Source organism: Muntiacus reevesi, chromosome 7, assembly GCF_963930625.1.
Source record: "Muntiacus reevesi chromosome 7, mMunRee1.1, whole genome shotgun sequence".
NCBI classification, from domain to species: domain Eukaryota; kingdom Metazoa; phylum Chordata; class Mammalia; order Artiodactyla; family Cervidae; genus Muntiacus; species Muntiacus reevesi.
In genome coordinates, this window is record NC_089255.1 from 35,017,390 (window position 1) to 35,041,257 (window position 23,868).

The 23,868-nt window shown below is 37.1% G+C and overlaps 1 protein-coding gene and 2 non-coding genes across 3 annotated transcripts in view; 1 reads left to right on the forward strand and 2 right to left on the reverse strand.

The window, feature by feature from the left end:
* Positions 1–1,403: 1,403 nt before the first annotated feature.
* LOC136172793 (small nucleolar RNA SNORA26) lies at positions 1,404–1,519 on the reverse strand. The gene has a single exon (XR_010664129.1). It is a non-coding gene; the product is annotated as a small nucleolar RNA SNORA26 (small nucleolar RNA).
* A 2,864-nt stretch (positions 1,520–4,383) lies between these two features.
* TRNAS-GCU (transfer RNA serine (anticodon GCU)) lies at positions 4,384–4,465 on the reverse strand. Its single transcript has one exon. It is a non-coding gene; the product is annotated as a tRNA-Ser (tRNA).
* Positions 4,466–4,625: 160 nt separating this feature from the next.
* Positions 4,626–23,868, forward strand: part of KNL1 (kinetochore scaffold 1) — a 63,618-nt gene continuing 44,375 nt past the window's right edge. Inside the window, 5 exon segments of the mRNA XM_065940923.1 lie at positions 4,626–5,064; positions 12,464–12,516; positions 13,587–13,626; positions 15,277–15,342; positions 18,372–18,433. Of these exon segments, the coding sequence (XP_065796995.1) occupies positions 12,482–12,516; positions 13,587–13,626; positions 15,277–15,342; positions 18,372–18,433 (203 nt within the window). The 5' untranslated portion in view covers positions 4,626–5,064; positions 12,464–12,481.

A 23,868-nucleotide genomic window follows, 5' to 3' on the forward strand; every position in this document is an offset into this window, starting at 1 on the left:
AGGAAAAGTGTAACTGTTGCTTGCTGTGTATTCATAGCTATCTTTGCAGAAGTTACAAAGCATGGGCCATAGAAAGTGTTATTCCCCATTTCCCCAATTCTATTGGCATTTATTCATTTTGTCTTCCCCAAGCAAGTTTACTATAAGCTAGATTTCAATCTTTGCTCTATTGATCTTCAATATGACATACTGTTTAGTTTTCAGCTTACTAGACATTCCCAGAAGTTATTTTGGCAAGGTAGAATAACTCACAGAATAACACACATATTTTCATATGATAGCATGAAGCTAAGGGAATGATTTGAGAAAAAAGTTTTGAGTTGGTGTTGCAGACTCAGAGAATTCCTGGATTCATTCTTGAACCTCTTCAGGCCTTGTTGGAGCTTCCCTCATAGCTCAGTCAGTAAAGAATCTGCCTGCAGTGCAGGAGACCCAGGTTCAGTCTCTGGATTGGGAAGATTCCCCTGGAGAAGGAAATGACAACCCACTCCAGTATCCTTGCCAGAAAATCCCATGGACAGAGGAGCCTGGTGGGCTACAGTCTATGGGGTTGCGAACAGTCGGGCCCAACTGAGCGACTAACGCATCACATCACAGACTTTGTCAGGACTGTCTTCCCAGAGATGGTTCCCAGTGGGGCTACACTTCCTAATGGTAAGGAATAGAAGGATTTAACATATCATTGCCTACCTCTCAAAACCAACCTTTGCAAGTCTTACAGCCCTGGGTCTGGGTTTTTCTTGTAAGAGTTTAAGAAATGAACTGGAGGCGCGCACGTGCACACACACACACACAGATTTCACTTCTTCCTTCAGAACTTTGTCCCTGAGGGCTCACACACACACATTTCACTTCAGAGCTTTGTCTGTGAGGGAGGCTGACACATAAGGGCCTGCCCAGGCAGTAGACCATCACCAACTAAACACTGGACAATTTTTCCAGAGCACCTCATTCTCCATCGAGAATGGGTCTTCTTGAAGCTGGACTCTGAAGATTCATTCCCTGGCACTGAAATAATAAAGAGATCTGGAATATCTTGGTAATGCAATTTGGCTGTACAATAGTTCTTTCTTTTCTGGTCTTCCAGAGGTTGAAGGGTCCTGCAACAGTTCAGGATAGGACTTATGAAGAACTGATGCTGATGGAGAATGATTTCCTTGATCTGTGGCTTGTGACAAATTTGGGGCGGTAATGGGAATCTTTCAAAATGTATTAGCAGATCAGGCAGAACTATCTTTTCTGAGTCCTCAGTTGCAGCTCCTCCAGTAGATGGCGCCTCTAACTCTTACTGCCTTCATTTATTATAAATTTCTTTTTCCATTACTAATCCAAGTCCCCACACCACCACCCATGGGGTTTTAAATAATCTGGCATGTTGTTAATCCTTTTTTTTTTTTTTTTCCAGCTGTGACTCCAGACAGAATCCAAGAGGAGATTTACAATCTTTTCTCTGGATTTTAGAGCTTACTCTACCTTTCTGTGTTAGCCTTAATCCTTTGAGTCTCGTAGAAAGAGGTAAAATAAGCACAACTCTTATACATCAAAAGATCACAGAAATGCAAAAAAACTGGGACCATCATAGCAAGACTTACTGCAATTTCATATGAAAAAAACCACAAATGAACTAAGCATGAAAACAGGTAAAGAAATGAGGAAGAGAAAAGTGAACTTCCACTCATGATTTCTTCTTTTTAATCTCAAGACACTTCCAGTACTTTATAGTTTCAGAATTTTTACAACTGAAGGTCTTCCTTTGAGAAAACAACCCACTCACTTTTTATTTATAGAGACTGGACACATTGATAGACCTTATCAATTTTCCATAGGATGTCATCACTGTGAGAAGCAGGCAAACCTCAGAAAAATGATGCAGACTTGCCACTCTTTGGAGAGGTCAAAGTACCAATGAACAATTTAAATACCATCTGGCAAATGCTGAGGAAGACACACGGAGCTCCAGGAACATCTAGGAGGGGTACAAAGACCCAGAAGCAGAAGAGCATGAACTAGGTGAGAGAAATCTAAGAAGAAGCTGTAGGTTGCAGGCCTAGGAATGTCTTCCTGATGGGGAATTACGTCAAAGCTGAGATCTGAAGGAGGAGCAGGAGCCAGCCAGGACGGGGTTGATGGGAAGGAGGTGTTGGGCAGCAGGAGCATAATCCAGGGAAAGGAGTAAGTAATCTGCAAAGGTGTCCTGGAGACAGAACAAGGCCTAATTTAGGGGAGGGGTTTTAAGACTGATGTGTTGAGGACACTTCAGAAAATCCCTCAGGAGCTCTTAACCTTTTCTTGTGACACAGATCTTGGGCAGTCTGGTGAAGCCTATGGGTCCCTTCTCAGAATATTGGTTTTAAATGCATAAGATTAAAAAAAAAAATAAATGCATGATTAAATTTGTTGTAATATAAAGTCAACCAATTATGTTGGAATACAGTTATCAAAATAGTTTTAAAATCTGTGATTTAATTCCAAATGAAGTCAGAAAGAGAAAGAGAAATACCATATGATATCACTTACATGTAGAATCTAACATATGTGTGGAATCTATGACACAAATAAATTTATCTACAAAACAAACAGGCTCACAGATAGAGAACAGAGTTGTGGTTGCCAAGAGGGAGGAGAGGAGGGGAAGGATGGATTGGGAGTTTGGGATTAGCAAATGCAAACTATTATATATAGAATGAATAAACAACAAGGTCCTACTGTATAGCACAGGGAACTACATCAATATCCTGTAATAAACCATAATAGAAAAGAATATGAAAATGTATGTGTATATATATATCTGAATTATTTTACTATACAGCAGAAATTAATAAATTATAAATCAACTATAATAAAATTAAAAATAAAAAAAATTGGTGACCTAATAATACAATGCATACACTTCCTTATGAATGCTTAAGTTTACAAGATCTAATGGTAGATCCACTAACTACCAGTATCTTGAAGTACTATAGCAGTAATGAGCATAAAACAATAGCAGTAGAGCATATTGCTAATATGATACAACAATATCTGTTATTTCAGTTGGTGACAAAAATCACAGGTAAGGTTAATATTACTGTATTTTGTTGCTTACCTTTATTAATAGAAGGACATGCTTTCAATTAGAGATTAATGAAGATAAAGCTGCAATTTTTTTTCTCCCAACCAAATAACCAATTCAATTCTATCCATGGACCCCTTGGGAGTGTGTGGAACCCAGGCTGAAACCCTTTCAAGTGACAGGGTGGTAAATGGATTAGAACGCAAAGTGCTTCGGTGACCCTCAGCCCTCAGCTCTGGGAGGTATGTACATTCCTAAGGGATTTGGATTGATGTGGGAGGAGTCACTGGAGCCTGATTTCCACTCAGGACTGAAGCTATCTGCCCAGTGTCAGGTTCTGGGGTACCTTTTACTGCAGCGAGAGTGTGTAAACCGTGACCGCAAAGGACTGATGAGCGCTTTTTATTAATTTCCAGCACCATATATAGGGTGGTGGTTAAGGGCCACCAGAGTTTGAGACTTAAGTTAAATGCCTTTTCTGGAATTACAAAAGCTGTAGAACCTTGGACAAGTTTATCTTTCAGTGTCCTCATCTGTAAAATGGAGTAATAAACATGTCTATCGTGATCACAGGGTTATTGTGAATTAAAGTGCTGTAATTCATTGTGGTGCCTGTAGATAAATACTGGATAAATGACGGTTGTTAAATGTGAGTTGAAAGACTCTGCCTGATGACTTTTCAGGAGAATCTTTATTCTTTTTCTATTCCCTCTCTGCTTAAATCCAAGAGAAGAATTAAAACTTTCTTCTCTGGGAAGGCAGCTATGTCTTCACCTCTCTGTCTTCTAGATAACTACCAAGTTTCCAAGTGCTGTCAACATCTTTTTTGAACGTTGAGTACTTTTCTTGAGCACCTGCAGCCCGCTGGGGACTGAAAGAGAACTCAACGGTAGCTTTTGAATAAAATCTTATACTTCATAGTAACGACAGGTATGAAAAACGCTGGGGTCAGAGTCCACAATAACGGAAGTTCCTCAATCAGGAACTGGGTTAATTAATACTGAGCAGACCACCACTGGAACATATATAAATAGCTAAAATCGTGGAATTCTATGTACTGTTTTTTGCTACATTAAAAATACACTAAATGCATTATTTAATTAAATTCTGATTCCCAGAAAATGTCTCTTTTCCTCCTTTTTCTTTCTACGTGAGGTAAGAATGCGCCAAAAGCCGTCTTTCAAGAGTCAAACCGGAGGTTTCAAAGTCGACTAGTAAATCACACTTGCAATGAATAATCAATCACCTCTTTCCATTCCGCAAGGAAATTTACCGCCATCGGTTCAGGAACAATCAGTGACCAAAAAAAAACCACCAAAAAAACCTACACTCGACGAGGATGGGATTCGAACCCACGCGTGCAGAGCACAATGGATTAGCAGTCCATCGCCTTAACCACTCGGCCACCTCGTCCCAGAAGCCTATTCCTTCCTGGTAGCTATAGGGAGTAAAACTAGGGGGATGTGACGCAATGCTATGGGAGCCGCCATTTTGTACGGAAGCAAAGCTCCGATCTTTTTACAGCAAGAAATAAAAAGAAGATGGCTGCTCCCATGCAGTGAGGAATCTGCAGTGGGGAGAAATAAAGGAAAATTCCGTAGAAAATGAGATAACCTTGAAAGAAATAAAATTGGCATATAAACTGGGAAAAAACTTTGATTGAAGAAATCTTAGCGAGGGTCTGCAGCCTAAGGGGCGGGGCCGACGCGTTGAGCGGCTTTGCGCCTGCGCTTCAGCTAGGCGGTTAGATTTGAATGCTTTACTGAGGTCCTCTAGGCGTTATGAGCAGACGTGAAGGGGTGGGGGTGAGCTATCTGAGAAGCGTGCGGACCACAAACAAGTCTGAGGAGAATTTGTGAAGCGGTTGGGGCTTCACAAATGAAGCGGCGGGTAACTTTCGTCCTGGTCTTCGCCCGCGGGATTTAGGTTTTGTTAGAGCGGATTGAAGGCCTCACGCTGGGAGGAGAGGGACGCGCCTACAGCCAGACTGCCTCGGAACTCTCTGGGCTCAGGTACGGACGCTTCTATCCCGGTGCAGGACTCGCTCTTTTTTCACCTCGGCCTACACTTGGGCCACCTCTCGCCCCCCTAGCAGTCTCCATCCACACCTGGACCCCACGAGCGGCCCTGGGTCGCTGGCCCGCGGCTGTCTCCGCGTCCCGCCCCGCCATCTTCTGTCAGGGCTCCAGGACTGTCCCTAGCACCTACCTCCTTCTTCCCTTCTTTGGGGAACTCACGGGTGTTTGCATTTCTTCTTACTCAGTCTTTTCTTAGCTATAAATGAAGTGACAGAAATGTGATTTTGAACTCTCGGTTTATGGTTTATTTACAGTGTCTGATCCGAGTGCTAACGGCACTGAGCAGATTTTGAGTTTTTTGCAGATGTAATAACATAAATAAAGCCAGTATTGGTACGCCACAAAGAAGTTTTTAAAAAAATCCTCGGTGCATTATTAAGCCAGAGTTAAGAAATCTTTTCTTGCTGTTTGTCTCAATAGTAGAGTTTAAGAAAAAAGTTCTAAAAATATATGTTTTGTCGATTGGATTCTTAAAGATAGTTTTATAGAGATATGACAGAGAAGACCAAAGCAGAGCTTACTTTAGGTATTAAGATTGAAGTTTTCAGTTGAATTGGATCAGTCGAATTCCTCAGATCTGTATTGGATTCCTTGTTGTCTTGTGCGCGGGTTGGGAGGAGATGATTCAGTCCCTCATCTAGAATTTACAGTCCAGAACGGGAAGGAATTAATATACACAGATAACTGTAAAGCAAAACACTGTAAAGGATTACAGGACATTCTAAAGGAATGTGGGGACCAGACCAGCTTATTTGGTGCTTTTCGGCAATGGAGACAGAGGAGGCTTCTTGGAGAAAGTGGTATTTGAGGTGGAACTTGAAGGAAAGAATGATTTGAGATGAGAAGTTAATGTACCGTAAAGGTTGGATTCCAAGTGGTATGATTTTTCTTGACAATGTGAATGGCTGGAAATGTTTACAAGGTGACAAATAGATGTAAACTGAGTGAAAAATATTTGGATTGGTAATATTAATGATGTGTGTTTGATGCTAAGTAAGAGACAGTAAAAGATACCCTAGATATTGGTAGTAGGACAGTGCTGTCCAATAAAACGTCCAGTGTTAAAGGTAATGTTTAATTTCTGCATTGCCCAGCATGGTACTCATTAATTTCATATGACTATTGAGCACCTATTAGCATCAGGGTGGCTAATTGTGACAAGAACAGTATTTTAAATTTTATTGCATTTTAATTAAATTTAAATGATATAGACTTCAGATCTGTACTATCTGATATAGCACAGGTCTAGAGTCTATATCATTGGACACTATGAAATATATTAACTGTTGTTCAGTGGCTCAGTCGTGTCTGACTCTGAGACCCCATGGACTGCAGCAAGCCAGGCTTCCCTGTCTTTCACCATCTCCCAGACCTTGCTCAGAGTTATGTCCATTGAATCGGTGATGCCATCCAATCATCTTTCTCAGAGTCAGAGTCTTTTCCAATGAGTGGGTTCTTTGCATCAGGTGGCCAAAGTATTGGAACTTCAGCCTCAGCACCAGTCCTTCCAATGAATATTCAAGGTTGATTTCCTTTAGGATTGACTGGTTTGATCTCCTGCTTTCCAAAGGATTCTCAAGAGTCTTCTCCAACACCACAGTTCAAAAGCATCAATTCTTCGGCGCTCAACTTTATTTATAGTCCAACTCTCACATCCATACATGACTACTGGAAAAGCCATAGCTTTGACCATGTGGACCTTTGTCGGCAAAGTAATGTCTCTGCTTTTTATTACACTGTCTAAGTTTGTCATAGCTTTTCTTCCAAGGAGCAATCGTCTTAATTTCATGGCTGCAGTCACTGTCCGCAGGGAATTTGGAGCCCAAGGAAATAAAATCTGTCACTATTTCCATTGTTTCTCCATCTATTTGCCATGAAGTGATGGGACCAGATGCCATAATCTTAGTTTTTTGGATGTTGAGTTTTAAGCCAGCTTTTTCACTCTCCTCTTTCACTTTCATCCAGAGGCTCTTTAGCTCCTCTTCGCTTTCTGCCATACGGGTGTTGTCATCTGAATATCTGAGATTATTGATATATATGTAAATTGAACGAAAAGATATTTTATTCTTAAATAATCACAATTATTTGATTAGATATGTGCACCTGTTTATAACTGAAAATGGGGTCCAACTGCTTACCGCTCAAAAGTCAATAAAGAGGCAAGGTTGGTGGAAAGGAAAGTTTGCTTCTTTTTGGATGTTGGCACTGGGCAAGGAGGGCAGACTTCTGTTCAAACCCCAACTCTCCCCCACTGATGATCAGTGGGCAACAACTTTTATAGATATAGGGAGAGGCTACATGCGGAAACAGCACAGTCAGCTCTCACAGTCATATTGAAATTGATCATGTGGCAGTCTGACAAGCATCATCTTGATTGTTTTAAATACAATTGATTTTAAATTCTAGGATGGGCTTGTTCCCGTTTCTTTGAGGCTAATTCTCTGAACAGTGGCAGCTTATGTCACGGCTACAGTCTAGTCATCCTGTAGTTCACTTCTTCCACCTGGTGGGGGTTTCAGTATCTATAAGAGCTCACAGGATATGGCCCAGAATAGTATCTATAACCCTTGAGAAGGAACTAAAGGACCTTTACTATGCTTGAGGACTAAACTATTATTATGTGGTCTCTTTTGCTGTTTTCCTTTGTTTCTGCATTTTCTCACTTCTCTGATTATGCTTATTCTTTGGGTAAAGTTTTTCTGTAGACAAAGGCAGGTGGAGAACACGGGGAACAGGGTCCATAGTATCCTTCTCCATTTCATATTGAACACTACACAACTTTCAGATCTTAGAACTGGATACGGCCATGCTCATTTCAGGGACCACATTGATCAAAAGTACTTGCTTTATATCACAGCAACTGCCAAAAATCCAGCTTTGCAATAATATGTAACCAAAACTAGTGTAAGGTCAATGAGTACTCTTTTGAACTAGCAGTAGGTAGATGTTAAGAATTGTTTCTCTCAGAAATTTAAAATATTTCAGAACCCCTTTGTGAGTATGCTGTAGCACCCCTCCTTACGTGCCAGGTGCACAGTTTTGGAACCAATTAATAATCAGTGAATGTGATGATGATCAAAAGTTCAACCATAACAGCATTTTACACATGAAGCTTAATATGAGAGTCTGGAGTCTCCTATTTCTGTTGGAAGTGGAACTTACAGATATGTAATAAATAGAGCATTTTTAAAAGAGGACATCAGTAAGCTTTGACTCTTATCACTTAAGTGCTAACTAAGTCTGGCAGAGAGACAGGGATTATGCACAGTGACTCTTCAAACAGTGAAGATGTTTAAATGATTCAAGGCTGTGGTTTTTCCAGTAGTCATATACAGATGTAGAGCTGCACAGTAAAGAAGGCAGAGTGCCAAATAATTGATGCTTTTGAACCGTGGCACTCTTGACAGTCCCTTGGAAAGCAAGGAGATCAAACCAGTCGATCTTTAAGGAAATCAACCCTGAATACTCTGGAAGGACTGATGCTGAAGCTTCGATACTTTGACTACCTGATGCAAAGAGGTGATTCATTGGAAAAGACGCTGATGCTGGGAAAGATTGAAGGCAAAAGGGGAAGAGACTGACGGGGGTGAGATGGTTGAATGGCATCACTGATTCACTGGACATGAACTTGGGCAAACTCTGGGAGGTGGTGAGGGACAGGGAAGCCTTGTGTGCTGCAGTCCATGGTGTGAAGAGCTGGACACAACTTGGTGACTGAGCAGCAAGAGTTTGGTAGTACTTTAAGTTTTATCTGTGAATTTTGAATATGGACTTGAAAATATTTCCAAAAGGAGAAAAAAATATGGAAGGCATTGATCGTAAAGTTCAAGCCAAATCATGTGTAATCTGGCTTGATTACAATGGCTTCACCATACTTCAAGATGAGAAAATTTCTTCCATCATTAATTTGGGAAGATAAAAGGAATAATTAATTTACATAACAGACTTAAATTACAGTTGTGGTAATGCTACAAAGGAGACACATACAGTGATACAAAGAGTACTTTTCTTGGCTTTCTTGCCAAGAAATAATAGCAAATAAAAATTTGATGACTTGGGAAAGAGCTTTGTTTGTGTGGGAATAGAAATGCCAATGTGTCTAGCATAGAACGAGACACAGTGATATGAGATTTAAGTATGAAGTCTGAGAGGCAAGCAGGATCCAGATCTTGTAAAGCTTTGTAGGTCCTGGTAAAGAGTTTATTTTCAGTACAATGGTCAGCTTTTAAGGGGTTTTACTTAGGGAATATCTTAAAGGTGATTTATGTTTAAGAAGATAACTGCCTACTATGTGGAGAAAGGACTTCAGGGGGATAAGAGTGAAAGTAGGAAGACCAGTGAGATGGAAATTGTAATATTCTACTTGAGAGATGAGGGCAGCTTGAATTATGGTGGTGGCACTGAAGATACAAGGGAATGAATTTGGGATATATATTGGAAATAGAACTACTAAGACTTAGTGCTAGATTGAATAGAAGTGGAAACATTTATCATACTTGGTTGATCTTGAAAAGTTTTCAGTTTTACTCTTAAGTTGATGTTTGCTGTTTTTAAAATAGATGCTGTTTGTTAGAGTAAGGAATTTACTTCCTATTCCTAGTTTGCTAGTTTTTTTTTATTTGAAAGGATGTTAAAAATTGTCAAACTTTTTTTAATCTGTTGAGATAATTTATGATTTTTCCCTTTTAATCTGTTAGGATAGTAAATTTTAAAATTGATTTTCTAATGTTGAACCAATTTTGCATTTCTGGAATATAACTAACATGGCCATGATACATTCTTCTTTTCACAAATTGCTTCTTTTTGCTATTTTTATTTTTTTTAGGACCTTATATTTATTGTAGTAAAATTAGCATGTAATCATTACTTTGTTGTACTATATATATCTGGATATAGAGTGTCTGTGTATGAGATGGAGATGGTTGCAGGTAAGAGAGTTTTCTTTAAAACAAAATAATTAAAGTAGTGGAGCTAATTGCTTCTGGGAAAGAGGATAGTATGTATTATCTTAAAACTTTAAATTAAAAATATTATTTTAAGTAGATATGGCTATAATCTGTGAACAAGAGATAACTAAAACCAGAAAAATGGATAAACAGGCTGAGAAAGTGATGGAAGACAAAAGGAGAGAGTCAGAGATCAAATCCTAGGTGATTCCCATTGCCTTATATACTTATATTAACAGCTAATTAAATAAATTGATACTGAAAAATAAGCAGACTTTTACTTCAGGTTCAGGTTCATTATGGAGTTTTGTTCTTTAATTTGGCTTCTGTTATATATGATGAAAACATGTAAAATAAGATATCTTTTAAGCATCTGTTTGGTTTTTTGTTTCGGTTTTTTATGTATTGACAAAAGTGTACAAACATTGATCCTGAGAGTTTATGTATATGATATTAATTTAGTATTATGGTTGTTGTTGCTGTTCAGTCGCCAAGTCATGTCCAACTCTTTTCTACCCCATGGACTGCAGTACACCAGGCTCTTCCATCCTCCACTACCTCCCAGAGTTTGCTCAGATTCATGTCCATTGAATAAGTGATGCTATCTAACCATCTCATCCTTCTCCACTTCCTTCTCCTTTTGCCTTCAGTCTTTCCCAGCCTCAGGATATTTTCCAATGAGTCAACTCTTTGCATCCCAAACTTCAGCTTCAGCGTCAGTCCTTCCAGTGAATATTCAGGATTGATTTCCTTTAGGATTGACTCATTTGATCTCCTTGCTTTCCAAGGGACTCTCCAGAATCTTCTCCAGCAGCACAATTCAGAAGCATCAGCTCTTCAGCAGTCAGCTTTCTTTATGGTCCACCGCTCACATCAGTTCATGACTACAGGAAAAATTATAGCTTTGACTGTATGAACCTTTGTCAGCAAAGTGATGTCTCTGCTTTTTAATATGTTGTCTAGGTTTGTCATGGCTTTTCTTCCAAGAAGCAAGCATCTTTTAATTTCGTGGCTGCAGTCACCATCTGCATTGATTTTGGAGCCCAAGAAAATAAAATCTGTCACTGTTTCTATTTTTTCCCCTTCTATTTACCATGAAGTGATGAAACTGGATGCCATGATCTTTGTTTTTTGAATGTTGAGTTTTAAGCCAGCCTTTTCACTCTCCTCTTTCACTTTCATCAAGAGGCTGTTTAGTTCATCTTTCTGCCATTAGAGTGGTATCATCTGCATATCTGAGGTTGTTGGTATTTCTCCCAAAAAATCTTGATTCCAGCTTGTGATTCATCCAGCCTAGGGTTTTTCATGAATTACTCTGCATAGAAGTTAAATAAGCAGGGTGATAATATATAGCCTTGTTGTATTCTTTTCTCAATTTTGAATCAGATTGTCTAGATACTCTGTTTTTTGAAATCTGCAATGGAATTTTTTCTTACCCAGGAGTACAGTTCTAAAGTTAAAATGCATAAAGTGATAATATAGTTTACGGATAGGTAGGAGCTAAGGCCAATTAAAGAAACTTCAGGTTATGCATCTTTTTCACACTCTTTCCAAGACAGATAGAGACTCACTGAGTGGGATTTTAAGCATAATCAAATACAGTTTATTTTTTTATATAATTTTGCCGTTTGATTGATTTTTTTGGCTGCACTGGTCTTAGTTGCTTTGCGAGGTGAATGGGAGCTTTTCTTCATTATGGTGCATGGGCTTCCCATTGCGATGGCTTCTTTTGCAGAGCACAGGCTGTAAGCTCACGGGCTTCAGTAGTTGTAGCTTGCAAGCCCTAGAGTGCCTGGGCTTCAATAGTTGTGGCACATGTGCTTAGCTGCTCAGCGGCATGTGCAGTTTTCCTGGATCGGAGATTAAACCCGTGACCCTTGCATTGGCAGGCAGATCTTATTCACCCACCACTAGGGAAGTCCCAATTACAGTGTTTACAGTGTGATTTTTTATGTTTTTTTTTTTTTTGCTTAGTAAAGTTAAATTTTCATAAGATTAATATGCATTTTGTGCAGGTTTTATTAAGCTGTATTTTGATGGCTGATTGACTACATTTTGAGATTGAATTATTATGTAATCCATAAACTCCTATAAACTAGGACAGATTTTTATTTGAAGCATTAAAGTCCATATCATCCCAATCAGTATTAGTCACTGATTTCATCTTGAATATGAGAATTTTCCAAGAGTGGTAATTATAACAGAGTAGTGTAAAGGTCCTCAAAATTTTTCATATTTCATATTCCTATAATGAAAATTTTTCCTTCTTTTTTTGGCTCTCTCACAGAAAGTAATCCTAAAATCACAGTTTTGTTCTTAATCTCTTCATTCATTACAGTTTCTCTTCTTTTTTTCTCACCTTTTCTCTTATTGTGTATTTGTTACAGAAAAATTTTTCTTCAAAAATGGATGGGATGTCTTCAGAGGCTAATGAAGAAAAGTAAGTTCTTGAAATGCAGCTAAAAACATTAACTCCTTATCAGAGAAAGATATTTTTCCAATTGGTAAGACATATTGATAACTTCTGAAATGTTTTCCCAGTCTGCTCCAGGAAAAAGAAGTAAATGTTACAGAATAACAGCACTTCTTGTCATATCTTTGTATAAACTCTAGTCTAGAGTCAAAATTGAGACGGATTTAGAGACTACCTCCCATCTCTTCAGTTTAAGGATGAGAAAATTGAGGCCCAAGGAAATGATTTGTCTAAAGTTGGCATCACAAACTAGCGACTGTTTACAGCCTATAAACATATGTGTATATGACAAAGAAAAATATTGTTTAAACATTGTTTTTTAATTTTTGAATTAGTTGCCAAAATTTCATACAACAGTTAGATTTTCAGTTTTTTCTGAAAAAATCAAGTGTTATGACACTGGGCTCATATTCTTGCTTGGCAACAACTAACCTAGTGGAGTACATAGTAGCTGTAATGATCAAACCAGGCAGGAAGGAACTCTCTTTAGTCTCACCACCACTTATTTTTCTTAACATCTGCTCAGTTATCTGTTTGGCTTTTTCAGTATTCAAAACCTGGTCTAAAAATCACACAGCAGTAAAACCAGAGCTAGAGGCTTTTGATTTATGATCCATTTATCTTTTGGGTTTTTTTTTTTAAGCCCATACTGCTTCTTATAGACTCTTAGTTCCCTGACCAGGGATTGAACCCATGCTTCCTGCAGTGGAAGCTCAGAGCCCTGATCACTGGACCACCAGAGAATTACCTTTCTTTTTTTTTTTTCTTTTTTTTTTTTTTTAAGTCCATTTATAATCGTACTTATATTTATATGGTAAACTATGTTGTACTGATTGTTTTTCAGGAAATAGTTGTATGATATACCATATATATTTTAAAATGCTGACTTCCTAAATACTGAATTTAAGTCTTGTAATATAAATTTTATTAAGTGAAAGTGATAACTGATTTATAAGCATGGAAGGGATATTGTAATGATGGGTTTTAGAATTCAGTCTTTTACCGCTGCGTATGTAAATTTTTTTCCCCTTTTTCAGTGGCAATGTGGAGAGACCTGTTGGAAGACGACATTCTTCAGTAAGAAACACTTATTTGAGCTATTGTTACCTTTTATTGATTGATGACTATATATGACAGTAGTTTTTTTTTTTTTCCTGTGACTTTATTTATTTTATTTTATTTTTTTTAGTGGTTTTTGCCATACATTGACATGAATCAGCCATGGATTTACATGTGTTCCCCATCCCGATCCCCCCTCCTGCCTCCCTATACGACAGTAATTTTGAATGGCATCATCATCCCAACCCTCCTGGCTTCTATTACTCTCTGGATAAAGACTCAAATATTTTACCTGATTACACAATTCTGTAGATATACTAAAATTCCTATTTTATGGATTTCATGGTAATTTAATACGTTGTGTTCTATGTAAATTATTCTTTAATAAAGCTGTTTAAAAAATTCTTAAAAAATACTGTACAGAGCTGCAGCAAAACACAAAATAATCCAGCTAAAATCTATTTAAGCACAAAACTTTTTGAGTTATAAAATTGAAAAAAATCCAAAGATAGGGATGATATTAGGCACAAGTTAACTGACAAGGGGTTCCAACAATAGCACCAGTGGTTCTGTGGTACTTTCGCCATAAGTGTCTTTGCCACAGGCACTCTTGCTACATTATTAATTGGCAGCAGTATTATCATCATGGAAGGGTTTTATAACACAATACAAAGCACAGTTACAGATATGTATCCTAGTGTTTGAAAACTGATAACCTATCTTAGTAGAAGAAATTTTAGTGAAAAACTGCGATGCCAAATGAAAAGAATGAATCAAAAATTTTTTTAAATGTATTAAATATACTATGAGCAAAAGATAAAAGGCAAGTGCTTAGGTATAACCCACAAAGTAAAATCTGTTATTTATGCAGTATTGCCATGAATTTACACACATTTTAAATGTATTCAAGTATTCTATATTTTTCAGTAAAGTCTTTAACTTTGTTGTTCATTTTTTCATGTTTCATTATGTCCTTTTTAATGTCCCTCTTTTATCTTTTATAGCAAAATTGCCTTCTGGTCGATTAGTTATACAGCAAAAGTGTTTGTCGGACAGATGTCTGTGCAAGGACACTTATGGTGAAAGTACTGGACCCAATTAGTACTTGATTTCCTTTCATTTTTATACTCTAATCTCTTCCTCTGGGTAATGAACAGCTCTCTCTCTTTTATTACCACAGTACAGCTAGCTCTCCCAACTTCCAGGTTCAAGTTCTACATAAAAAATAGTGTCTGTTTTCTCAGGATTAAAAAGTAAATAAATAAACCCAGAATACTCAAGGTTGAATCATGTTGGCTCTATTATTTTGATATGGGTCAAGTCCTCATTCCTAAACCAGCCACTATTGATGAAAGAATGTTTGTACAGATTGATCTTGGCCCCAGGTTACCTGTTGAACCCTGGAGCTGAAGTAGAGTTTTACACAGACCACATGGGATGAGAGTCAGCAAAATAACTGGGAAATATAGGCAAGGAGAAGGGAATGGAGCCAAATATTTAAAACAGCCACAAAGTACAAAGCAGTATGAATTTGTGGTGTTTTAGAGGTTTCTACAGGAAGTTTATCATCTCTTCCTTTCTGCTCATGATATAACTTGAAGTGATTTCAAGTTATATCATGAAATAATAATAGATAATAGCAGACTTTCTTAAATATTTCTCTTCTAGATTTTGAAACCCCCAAGGAGTCCTCTTCAGGACCTCAGAGGTGGAAATGGTAATGAAACTATTCAGGTAAGTTTCTGGTACAAAATGCATCATAGATTATTTTCAGTGATACTTTCAATAAGTCGAAAATTTGCTAGCTATTGAAGGGAGAGCACCATAAATGATTCTCAGTTGAATATGTACAAGTAAGCATTCCATGGCCCTCAGGTTATAATCCAGACATTTGAGCAACCTGGCACTCTTGATTTTTAACCCCTATTTACTTTCCCAGACTTCTTGTCACTCCATACATGTATCTCACCCTTCAGAATTGCTTACCATTCCCCAAACAGACATGAACTGTCAAGGCTGCGGGTATTTATATGTGATATTACCTCTGTTAAGATGGCTAGTCCCTCATCCTTCATTTACCTGCCAGTATTTTATTAAAAAATTTTCCAAACACTGAAAAGTAGAAAGAATTTTGTAGTGAATGTTCATATAGTTATTACCTAGATTCTACAATTAATATTTTATCATACTTGGTTTATCATATATTTGTAGTCCTCTTTACCCCATGATTCCCGTTTGATCTCTAAGACTCAACTTCGGTGTCACTTCTCTCAGAAAATCATCCCTTAACATATTCTGTTGTAGTTGTTTACTAATGTCTGTTATAAATTAAGAACTCTCTTGAGATTAACTTTGTTGTGTGTTTTTTTAGTGTATTATATGTGCTATATAATACACTTTCAGTATATTTTGTTGAATGATGAAATGTGGATAGCTTTGGAGACCATTTAATTCTGAGTGCTTACCCTACTTTAGCCTCTATAAATAAATTTTTCTATTTCTCAAATATATCAAGCCTTTGCACATGATCTGAATCGAATGCTTTCCTTCTGTTCAATTCTTCATCTGACTACTAACTAATCCTTCAGATCTCAACTTAAATGTACTTCCTCACAGAAATCATCCATAACTCTCAGGCTAAATTATTATTTTTTAATGTAGTTTTTATTCATATCACTTATTACATTTTTATTTTATATTTGTGTAAATTTTTGTTTTAATGTCTGTGTTACCGTTAATCCCCAGTAGAGTAGGGACTGTATTGTTTCCTTTACCTTTCTTTTGCTGTCACTCAGCATGGGATTTGGTGTGTGTGGTTTTTTTTTTTTTTTTTTTTTTAGTTTAATGAATGTTTGAATGAGTAAATAATGGATCCATAGATTCATAGAGCTTTAAAACCAACAGGACCTCAATAGTAATCTTGAATCTTATTCCTTAATTTTATAAATAAGAAATAGGAGGTCCAGAGAGGTTAAATGTTTTGTCTAACCCCACACAGTTAGTGGCAGACTTCAAATTGGAGCTGTAATCTCTTTAGTGCTCTTTCTAATATACCACACAAATTTCAGGGTTTTTTTAAAAGGTAAGGAATACATTAGTATTTATTATGTCCGTATTGTTGTTGTTATTAAGTTCAAGGCCACCTGTGGTGTCTGCCAGGATCTTAACAGAGAGGATGAACATTCTTGATTCTTTGTAAAAAGATTTATGCTCAGGTATCCAGAGCATTAGGAAATCCAGAATTAGGAAAGTAAAATTCTCTATGAATTTCATTTGGTTTTGTGTTTGGTATCTATATGAGTAAAAATGTTCATCCTTGTTAAGGAAAATGAAGGAAAATAAAAATACTATAATGAAAATATGTTCAGATCACTAATCATTAGGGAAATGCAAGTCAAAACCACAGTAAGATATCAATTCATATCTGTTAGGATGGCTACTATTAAAAGAACAAAAAATAACAACAGTCAGCTAGGATGTAGAGTAATTGGTACCCTTATGTACTATTGGTGGGAATGTAAAATGGTGCAGCTGCTATAGAAAATAATGATTCCTCCAAAAATTAAAATAGATTTACCATATGATCCAGCAGTTCCACTTCTGGGTATATACCCCAAAGAATTAAAAGCAGAGTCTTGAAGAGATGTACACCACTGTTCATAGCAGTGTTATTCATAGTAGCCAAAAGGTGGAAGCAACCCAGAATCCATTGACAGATGAATAGATAAACAAAAGGTGGTATTAATGGAATATTATTCAGCCTTAAGAAGGTAATTCTGATACATACTACAATGTGGATGAACTCTGAGAACATGATGTTAAAAGAAAGGAAAAAAAAGCCACAAAAGACAAATACTTTTATGAATTACCTGGAGTAGTCAGATTCATAGAAACAGAAAGTAAAATTGTGGTTGTGGGGAGGTTGGAGCATATGAGGGAGTTGTTTGTTGAGTATAGTTTTAGTTTTGCAAGATGAAAAGATTTCTGGGGATTGGTTACACAACCATATAGATGTATGTAACAGTACTGAAGCGTACACTTAAAAACTGTTAAAAGAGGCTTGAGTATGTTAAGTAAAATACTCACAGAAGGACAAAAACTCCGTGATTCCACTTATATGCAATGTCCAAAATAGTCACATTCATAGAATCAGAGAGGAGGGGAGTGGTTGTCAGGGAGTGAAAGGAGAGGAAAATGAAGAATTGCCAATCACTGGGCATAAAGTTATACATGATGAATGAATTCTAGAAATTCACTGTATAATACTATGTCTATAGTTAACAACATTGTATTATACACTTAAAAATCTGTTAGGAGAGTAGATCGTATCAAGTGTTCTTACCATAATAAAATTAAAAAATTTTAAAATGATTTTATGTTAATTGTATATTACCACAATTTAAAAAATTCTTTTAATCTTAAAAATAGTTTAGTAAGGTTACCATGATATTCAATATATCACTTGTTTTGTTTCCAGTCTTTCTTCTACTGGAAATTATCATTTATTTAAAGGAGAGAGAAAAGGTTAAGGACAGTAATCAATATATTGATTTTGTTTGTGTCAGTGAGCTTATTATCATTCACATTGAAAATCATGTTCACATTAAGTGCTTCTGTATTGGAATTTTTTGAAGGATCAGATTATCAAAATTAATAATATCACATTAATTTAAAATAAGACCTGCTGCCTGTCTTATCATACTCTTGGAGACATACTTCTTACTGGTTTCATTAAGAACTTACCATACATTCTCTGCCCTTAGGAATCCAATGCTTTGAGAAATAAGAAAAACTCTCGTCGAGTCAGCTTTGCAGATACTATAAAGTAAGTTGAAAAAAATAAATGTTACAGGTAATACTTTTTTGTGTGTTAACACCAAATATGTTGGTACTAACTGATTTGGATAATTGGTGTGTCAATTAGATAGATGTTAGAAAATTGTTATTTAAAAGTCTGTTATGCTTAAAAGAAACACTGAAAGCATCCCCTCTTAAAGTCCAGAAGGAAAACAACTATGTTTCACTGCTGTTATTTAACATTTTTTTTTGAGGTGCTAAACAACAAAAATAGAGAAAAAAAATGGAGTTATAAAAATTTTAATATATTTCCTACATAATAATAATTGGAAGATAAATGTCTTTTTTTCTTTATATTACATTTTGTTGCTGTAAATTTAATAATAATAGCATATAAAGAATAAAACATCACTGAAGGACACTAAGTGAAGAACTATACAGGGAATTCCCTGGTGTGGCCAGGAAACAAAAGAAGAACTGAGCAAATGCAGACAGCTCCCTAAATAAAAAGGTGTAATGTCATGAAGATGCCACTTCTCCCTTAGTTATTGATTTAATGTGATTCTTGCATGTAGTATTTTTATGATTATTTTCTTGATGCTCATCAATATGTTTGTATTTCCTCACTGAAGAGTTATTTGAGAATTTTAAAATTCATATCTAGTAAAGGCATTTTGTGGTCATTTTCAGTTATATTGTAGTGAGAAAATGCTAATCTGTATTATTTTGATTTTTATTGACATTGTCTGTGTGATCTTATATATGATCAACTTTTGTGAATGATCCATAAGTACTTGAAAAAGAAGATAATATTTTGAATATTAGGGTGTAGAATTTGGCATATCAATTCTATCTATTCTCTACCTTTTATTATTTGGGTCTTCTTTAATCTTGTATAGTTTCAGTCACTCTAATTTCCATGAATTATGACAGGTAAATTTGTCTCTAATTGGTAGTGCATGCCACTCTAACTCTCTTTATTCAGTAGTTTTTCTCTGTAAATGTTTATTCTGTGTTCATTGGTGCATATTATCATTGTTAATCTTCATTTAAGATTGTACTTTCTGGCATTACAAACTAATCATCTTTGCTTTGTTTATTGCTTTTTGATTCAAATTCTACCTAGACTGCTATTAAGATTCTGTCTCTGCTAGATTTTTGCTTTCATATTTGTAGTACACCTTTTTATATTGTCTGACCATGTATGAGCAATTGTAAAGTTAGTTTGTTCCCTCCCTTCCTTGTACTATTTAGTATGCTTAAACTTCAGTTAAAACTTCATTGTTTTATATGATATCCTTTGGCATTTATAAAGGATGAGGTAGTTAGCCTACTTCTTCCTCTCATTTTTCCCCCGTCCTCATTCCTTTCTTAATTTTTTTTTGAAATATTTATCATGTCTCTTTTTCCTCTTCCCTCTCTCGTATCTCTCTCTCTTTCTCTCTCTGGGTATTTGACATTAGGGAATCTGTCAGATTTGCGTATCAGTTCTATTATATTTAATTGTTCATGTCAGTTCTGTCACTATAGTTGCCCTAATTATCTCTTGGTTGGTTGAAGCTTTTTCCCTTAATGTTTGAGGGCTCATTGGAACAATATTGTCTGAGTTCTTAGGTACTCAAACTGTCAGTTACAGTCATTATACTTGACAGTTTAGCTGAATATAAAATCTTCAATTCACTTTCTCTTTAAAGAACTTGTGAATGTGGTTCTGTTCTTTAGCATTGAATGTTTCTATGAACAAGTCAGAGGAGAGTCTTTTCTTATCTTTGATGTTTATTGACTTTACTACAATGCATCTTCATTTTGACTGCTTTGGGTCTTGAATCTTGAATCAACCTTTTAATATTTTTCCTATTCCATTATGTAAATTTCATTCAGTTCACTTCAGTCGCTCAGTTGTGTATGACCCTTTGTGACCCCATGGACTGCAGCTCGCCATGCCTCCCTGTCTATCTCCAACTCCTGAAGCTTGCTCAAACTCATGTCCATCCAGTTGGTGATGCCATACAACCATCTCATCCTCTGTTGTCCCCTTCTCCTTTTGCTTTCAATCTTTCTCAGCATCAGGGTCTTTTCAAATGAGTCAGTTCTTCACATTAGGTGGCCAAAGTGGTGGAGCTTAAGTTTCAGCATCAGTCATTTCAGTGCATATTCAGGACTGATTTCCTTTATTTATTTTTTTTTTTACTTTTTCATTTATTTTTATTAGTTGGAGGCTAATTACTTTACAGTCCTGTAGTGGTTTTTGCCATACATTGACATGAATCAGCCATGGATTTACATGTGTTCCCCATCCTGATCCTCCCTCCCACCTCCCTTCCCATCCCATTCCTTTGGGTCTTCTCAGTGCACCAGCCCCGAGCACTTGTCTCATGCATCCAACCTGGGCTGGCAATCTGTTTCACACTTGATAATAAACGTTTTCAATGCTATTCTCTCAGATCATCCCACCCTCACCTTCTCCCACAGAGTCCAAAAGTCTATTCTATACATCTGTGTCTCTTTTTCTGTCCTGCATAAAGGGTTATCATTACCATCTCTTTAAATTCCATATATATGCATTAGTATACTGTATTGGTGTTTATCTTTCTGGCTTACTTCACTCTGTATAATGGGCTCCATCCATTATACATCCAATGAGTTTCATCCATCTCATTAGAACTGATTCAAATGTATTGATTTCCTTTAGGATGAACTGGTTGGATCTCCTTGAGAGTCCAAGGGGCTCTCAAGAATCTTCAACACCACAGTTCAAAAGCATCAATTCTTTGGCACCCAGCTTTCTTTGTAGTCCAATTCTCACATCCATACATGACTACTGGAAAAACCATAGCTTTGACCAGACAGACCTTTGTTGGCAGTGTAATATCTCTGCTTTTTAATATACTATCTAGGTTGGTCATAGCTTTTCTTCCAAGGAGCAAATGTCCTTTAATTTCATGGCTCCAGTCACCATCAGTGATTTTGGAGCCCCCCAAAATAAAGTCTGTCACTGTTTCCACTGTTTCCCTATCTATTTGCCATGAAGTGGTGGGACCAGATGCCATGATCTTCGTTTTCTGAATGTTGAATTTTCAGCCAACTTTTCCCCTCTCCTCTTTCACTTTCATAAGAGGCTCTTTAGTTTTTCTTCACTTTCTGCCATAAGGGTGGTGTCATCTGTATACCTGAGGTTATTGATGTTTCTCCCAGCAATTTTGATTCCAGCTTGTGCTTCATCCAGCCTGCACTTCTTATGATATACTCTATATATAAGTTAAATAAGTAGGGTGACAATATACAGCCTTGACATACTCCTTTCCCAATTTGGAACCAGGCTGTTGTTCCATTACCAGTTCTAACTATTGCTTCTTGACCTGCATACAGATTGCTCAGGAGGCAGGTAAGGTGGTTTGGTGTTTCCATCTCTTTAAGAATTTCCCACAGTTTATTGTGGTCCGCACAGTCAAAGGCTTTGGTGTAGTCACTAAAGTAGAAGTAGATGTTTTCCTGGAACTCTCTTGCTTTTTCTATGATTCAACAGATGTTGGCAATTTGATCTCTGGTTTCTCTGCCTTTTTAAAATCCAGCTTGAACATCTCGAAGTTCTCTTTCACGTACTGTTGAAGCCTTGCTTGGAGAATTTTGAGCATTACTTTGCTAGCTTGTGAGATGAGTGCAATTGTGCAGTAGTTTCAACATTCTTTGGCATTGCCGTTCTTTGGGGATTAGGATGAAAACAGACCTTTTCCAGTCCTGTGGCCACTGCTGAGTTTTCCAAATTAGCTGGCACATTGAATGCAGCACTTTCACAGCATCATCTTGTAGGACTTGAAATAGCTCAACTGGAATTCCATCACCTCTACTAGCTTTGTTCGTAGTGATGCTTCCTAAGGCCCACTTGACTTCACATTCCAGGATGTCTGGCTCTAGGTGAGTGATCACACCATCGTGGTTTTTTGGGTCATGAAGATCTTTTTTGTACAGTTCTTCTGTGTATTCTTGCCACCTCTTCTTAATATCTTCTGCTTCTGTTAGGTCCATACCATTTCTGTCCTTTATTGAGCCCATCTTTGTATGAAATGTTCCCTTAGTATCTCTAATTTTCTTGAAGAGATCTCTAGTCTTTCCCTTTCTATTGTTTTCCTCTATTTCTTTGCATTGATCACTGAGGAAGGCTTTCTTATCTCTCTTTGCTATTCTTTGGAACTCTGCATTCGGATGGGTATATCTTTCCTTTTCTCCTTTGCCATTCGCTTCTCTTCTGTTCTCAGCTATTTGTAAGACCTCCTCAGACAACCATTTTGCCTTTTTGCATTTTTTTTCTTGGGGATGGTCTTGATCACCGCCTCCTGTACAGTGTCACGAACTTGCATCCATAGTTCCTCAGGTACTGTATCAAATCTAATTCCTTGAATCTGTTTGTCACTTCCACTCTGTAATCATTAAGAATTTGATTTAGATCATACCTGAATAGCCTAGTGGTTTTCCCTACTTTCTTCAATTTAAGTCTGAATTTTGCAAGGAGTTCATGATTTGAGCCACAGTTATCTCCTGGTCTTGTTTTTGCTGACTGTATAGAGCGTCTTCATCTTCTGCCACAGAGTATAAGCGATCTGATTTCGGTATTGACCGTCTGGTGATGTCCATGTGTAGAGTCTTCTCTTGCATTGTTGGAAGAGGGTGTTTGCTATGACCAGTGTGTTCTCTTGGCAAAACTCTGTTAGCCTTTGCCCTGCTTCATTTTGTACTCCAAGCCCAAACTTTCTTATTACACCAGGTATCTCTTGACTTCCTACTTTTGCATTCCAGTCCCCTATGATGAAAAGGACATCTTTTTTTGGTATTAGTTCTAGAAGGTCTTGTAGGTTGTTGTAGAACTGTTCTGCTTCTTCGGCATTAGTGGTTGGGGCATAGGCTTGGATTACTGTGATATTGAATGGTTTGCCTTCAAACAGAGATGATTCTATCATTTTTGATATTGCACCCAAGTACCGCATTTTGGACTCTTTTGTTGACTATGAGAGCTACTCCATTTCTTCTAGGGGATTCCTGCCCACAGTAGTAGATATAATGGTCATTTGAATTAAACTCACCTGAATTAAATTCACCTTCCGGTGAATTTTAGTTCACTGATTCCTAAAATGTCGATGTTCACTTTTGCCATCTCCTGTTTGACCGCTTCCAATTTACCTTGATTCATGGGCCTAACATTCCAGGTTCCTATGCAATATTGTTCTTTACAGCATCGAACTTTACTTCCGTCACCAGTTATATCCACAACTGGGCATTGTTTTTGCTTTGGCTCCATCTCTTCTTTCTTTCTGGAGTTATTTCTCCATTCTTCTCCAGTAGCATATTGGGCACCTGTCAACCTGGGGAGTTCATCTTTCAGTGTCATATCTTTTTGCCTTTTCACTAGGGACTCAATAATTTATAAATACAAATAATGTTTATAATCTTTGCTTTTCTTCTGTGTTA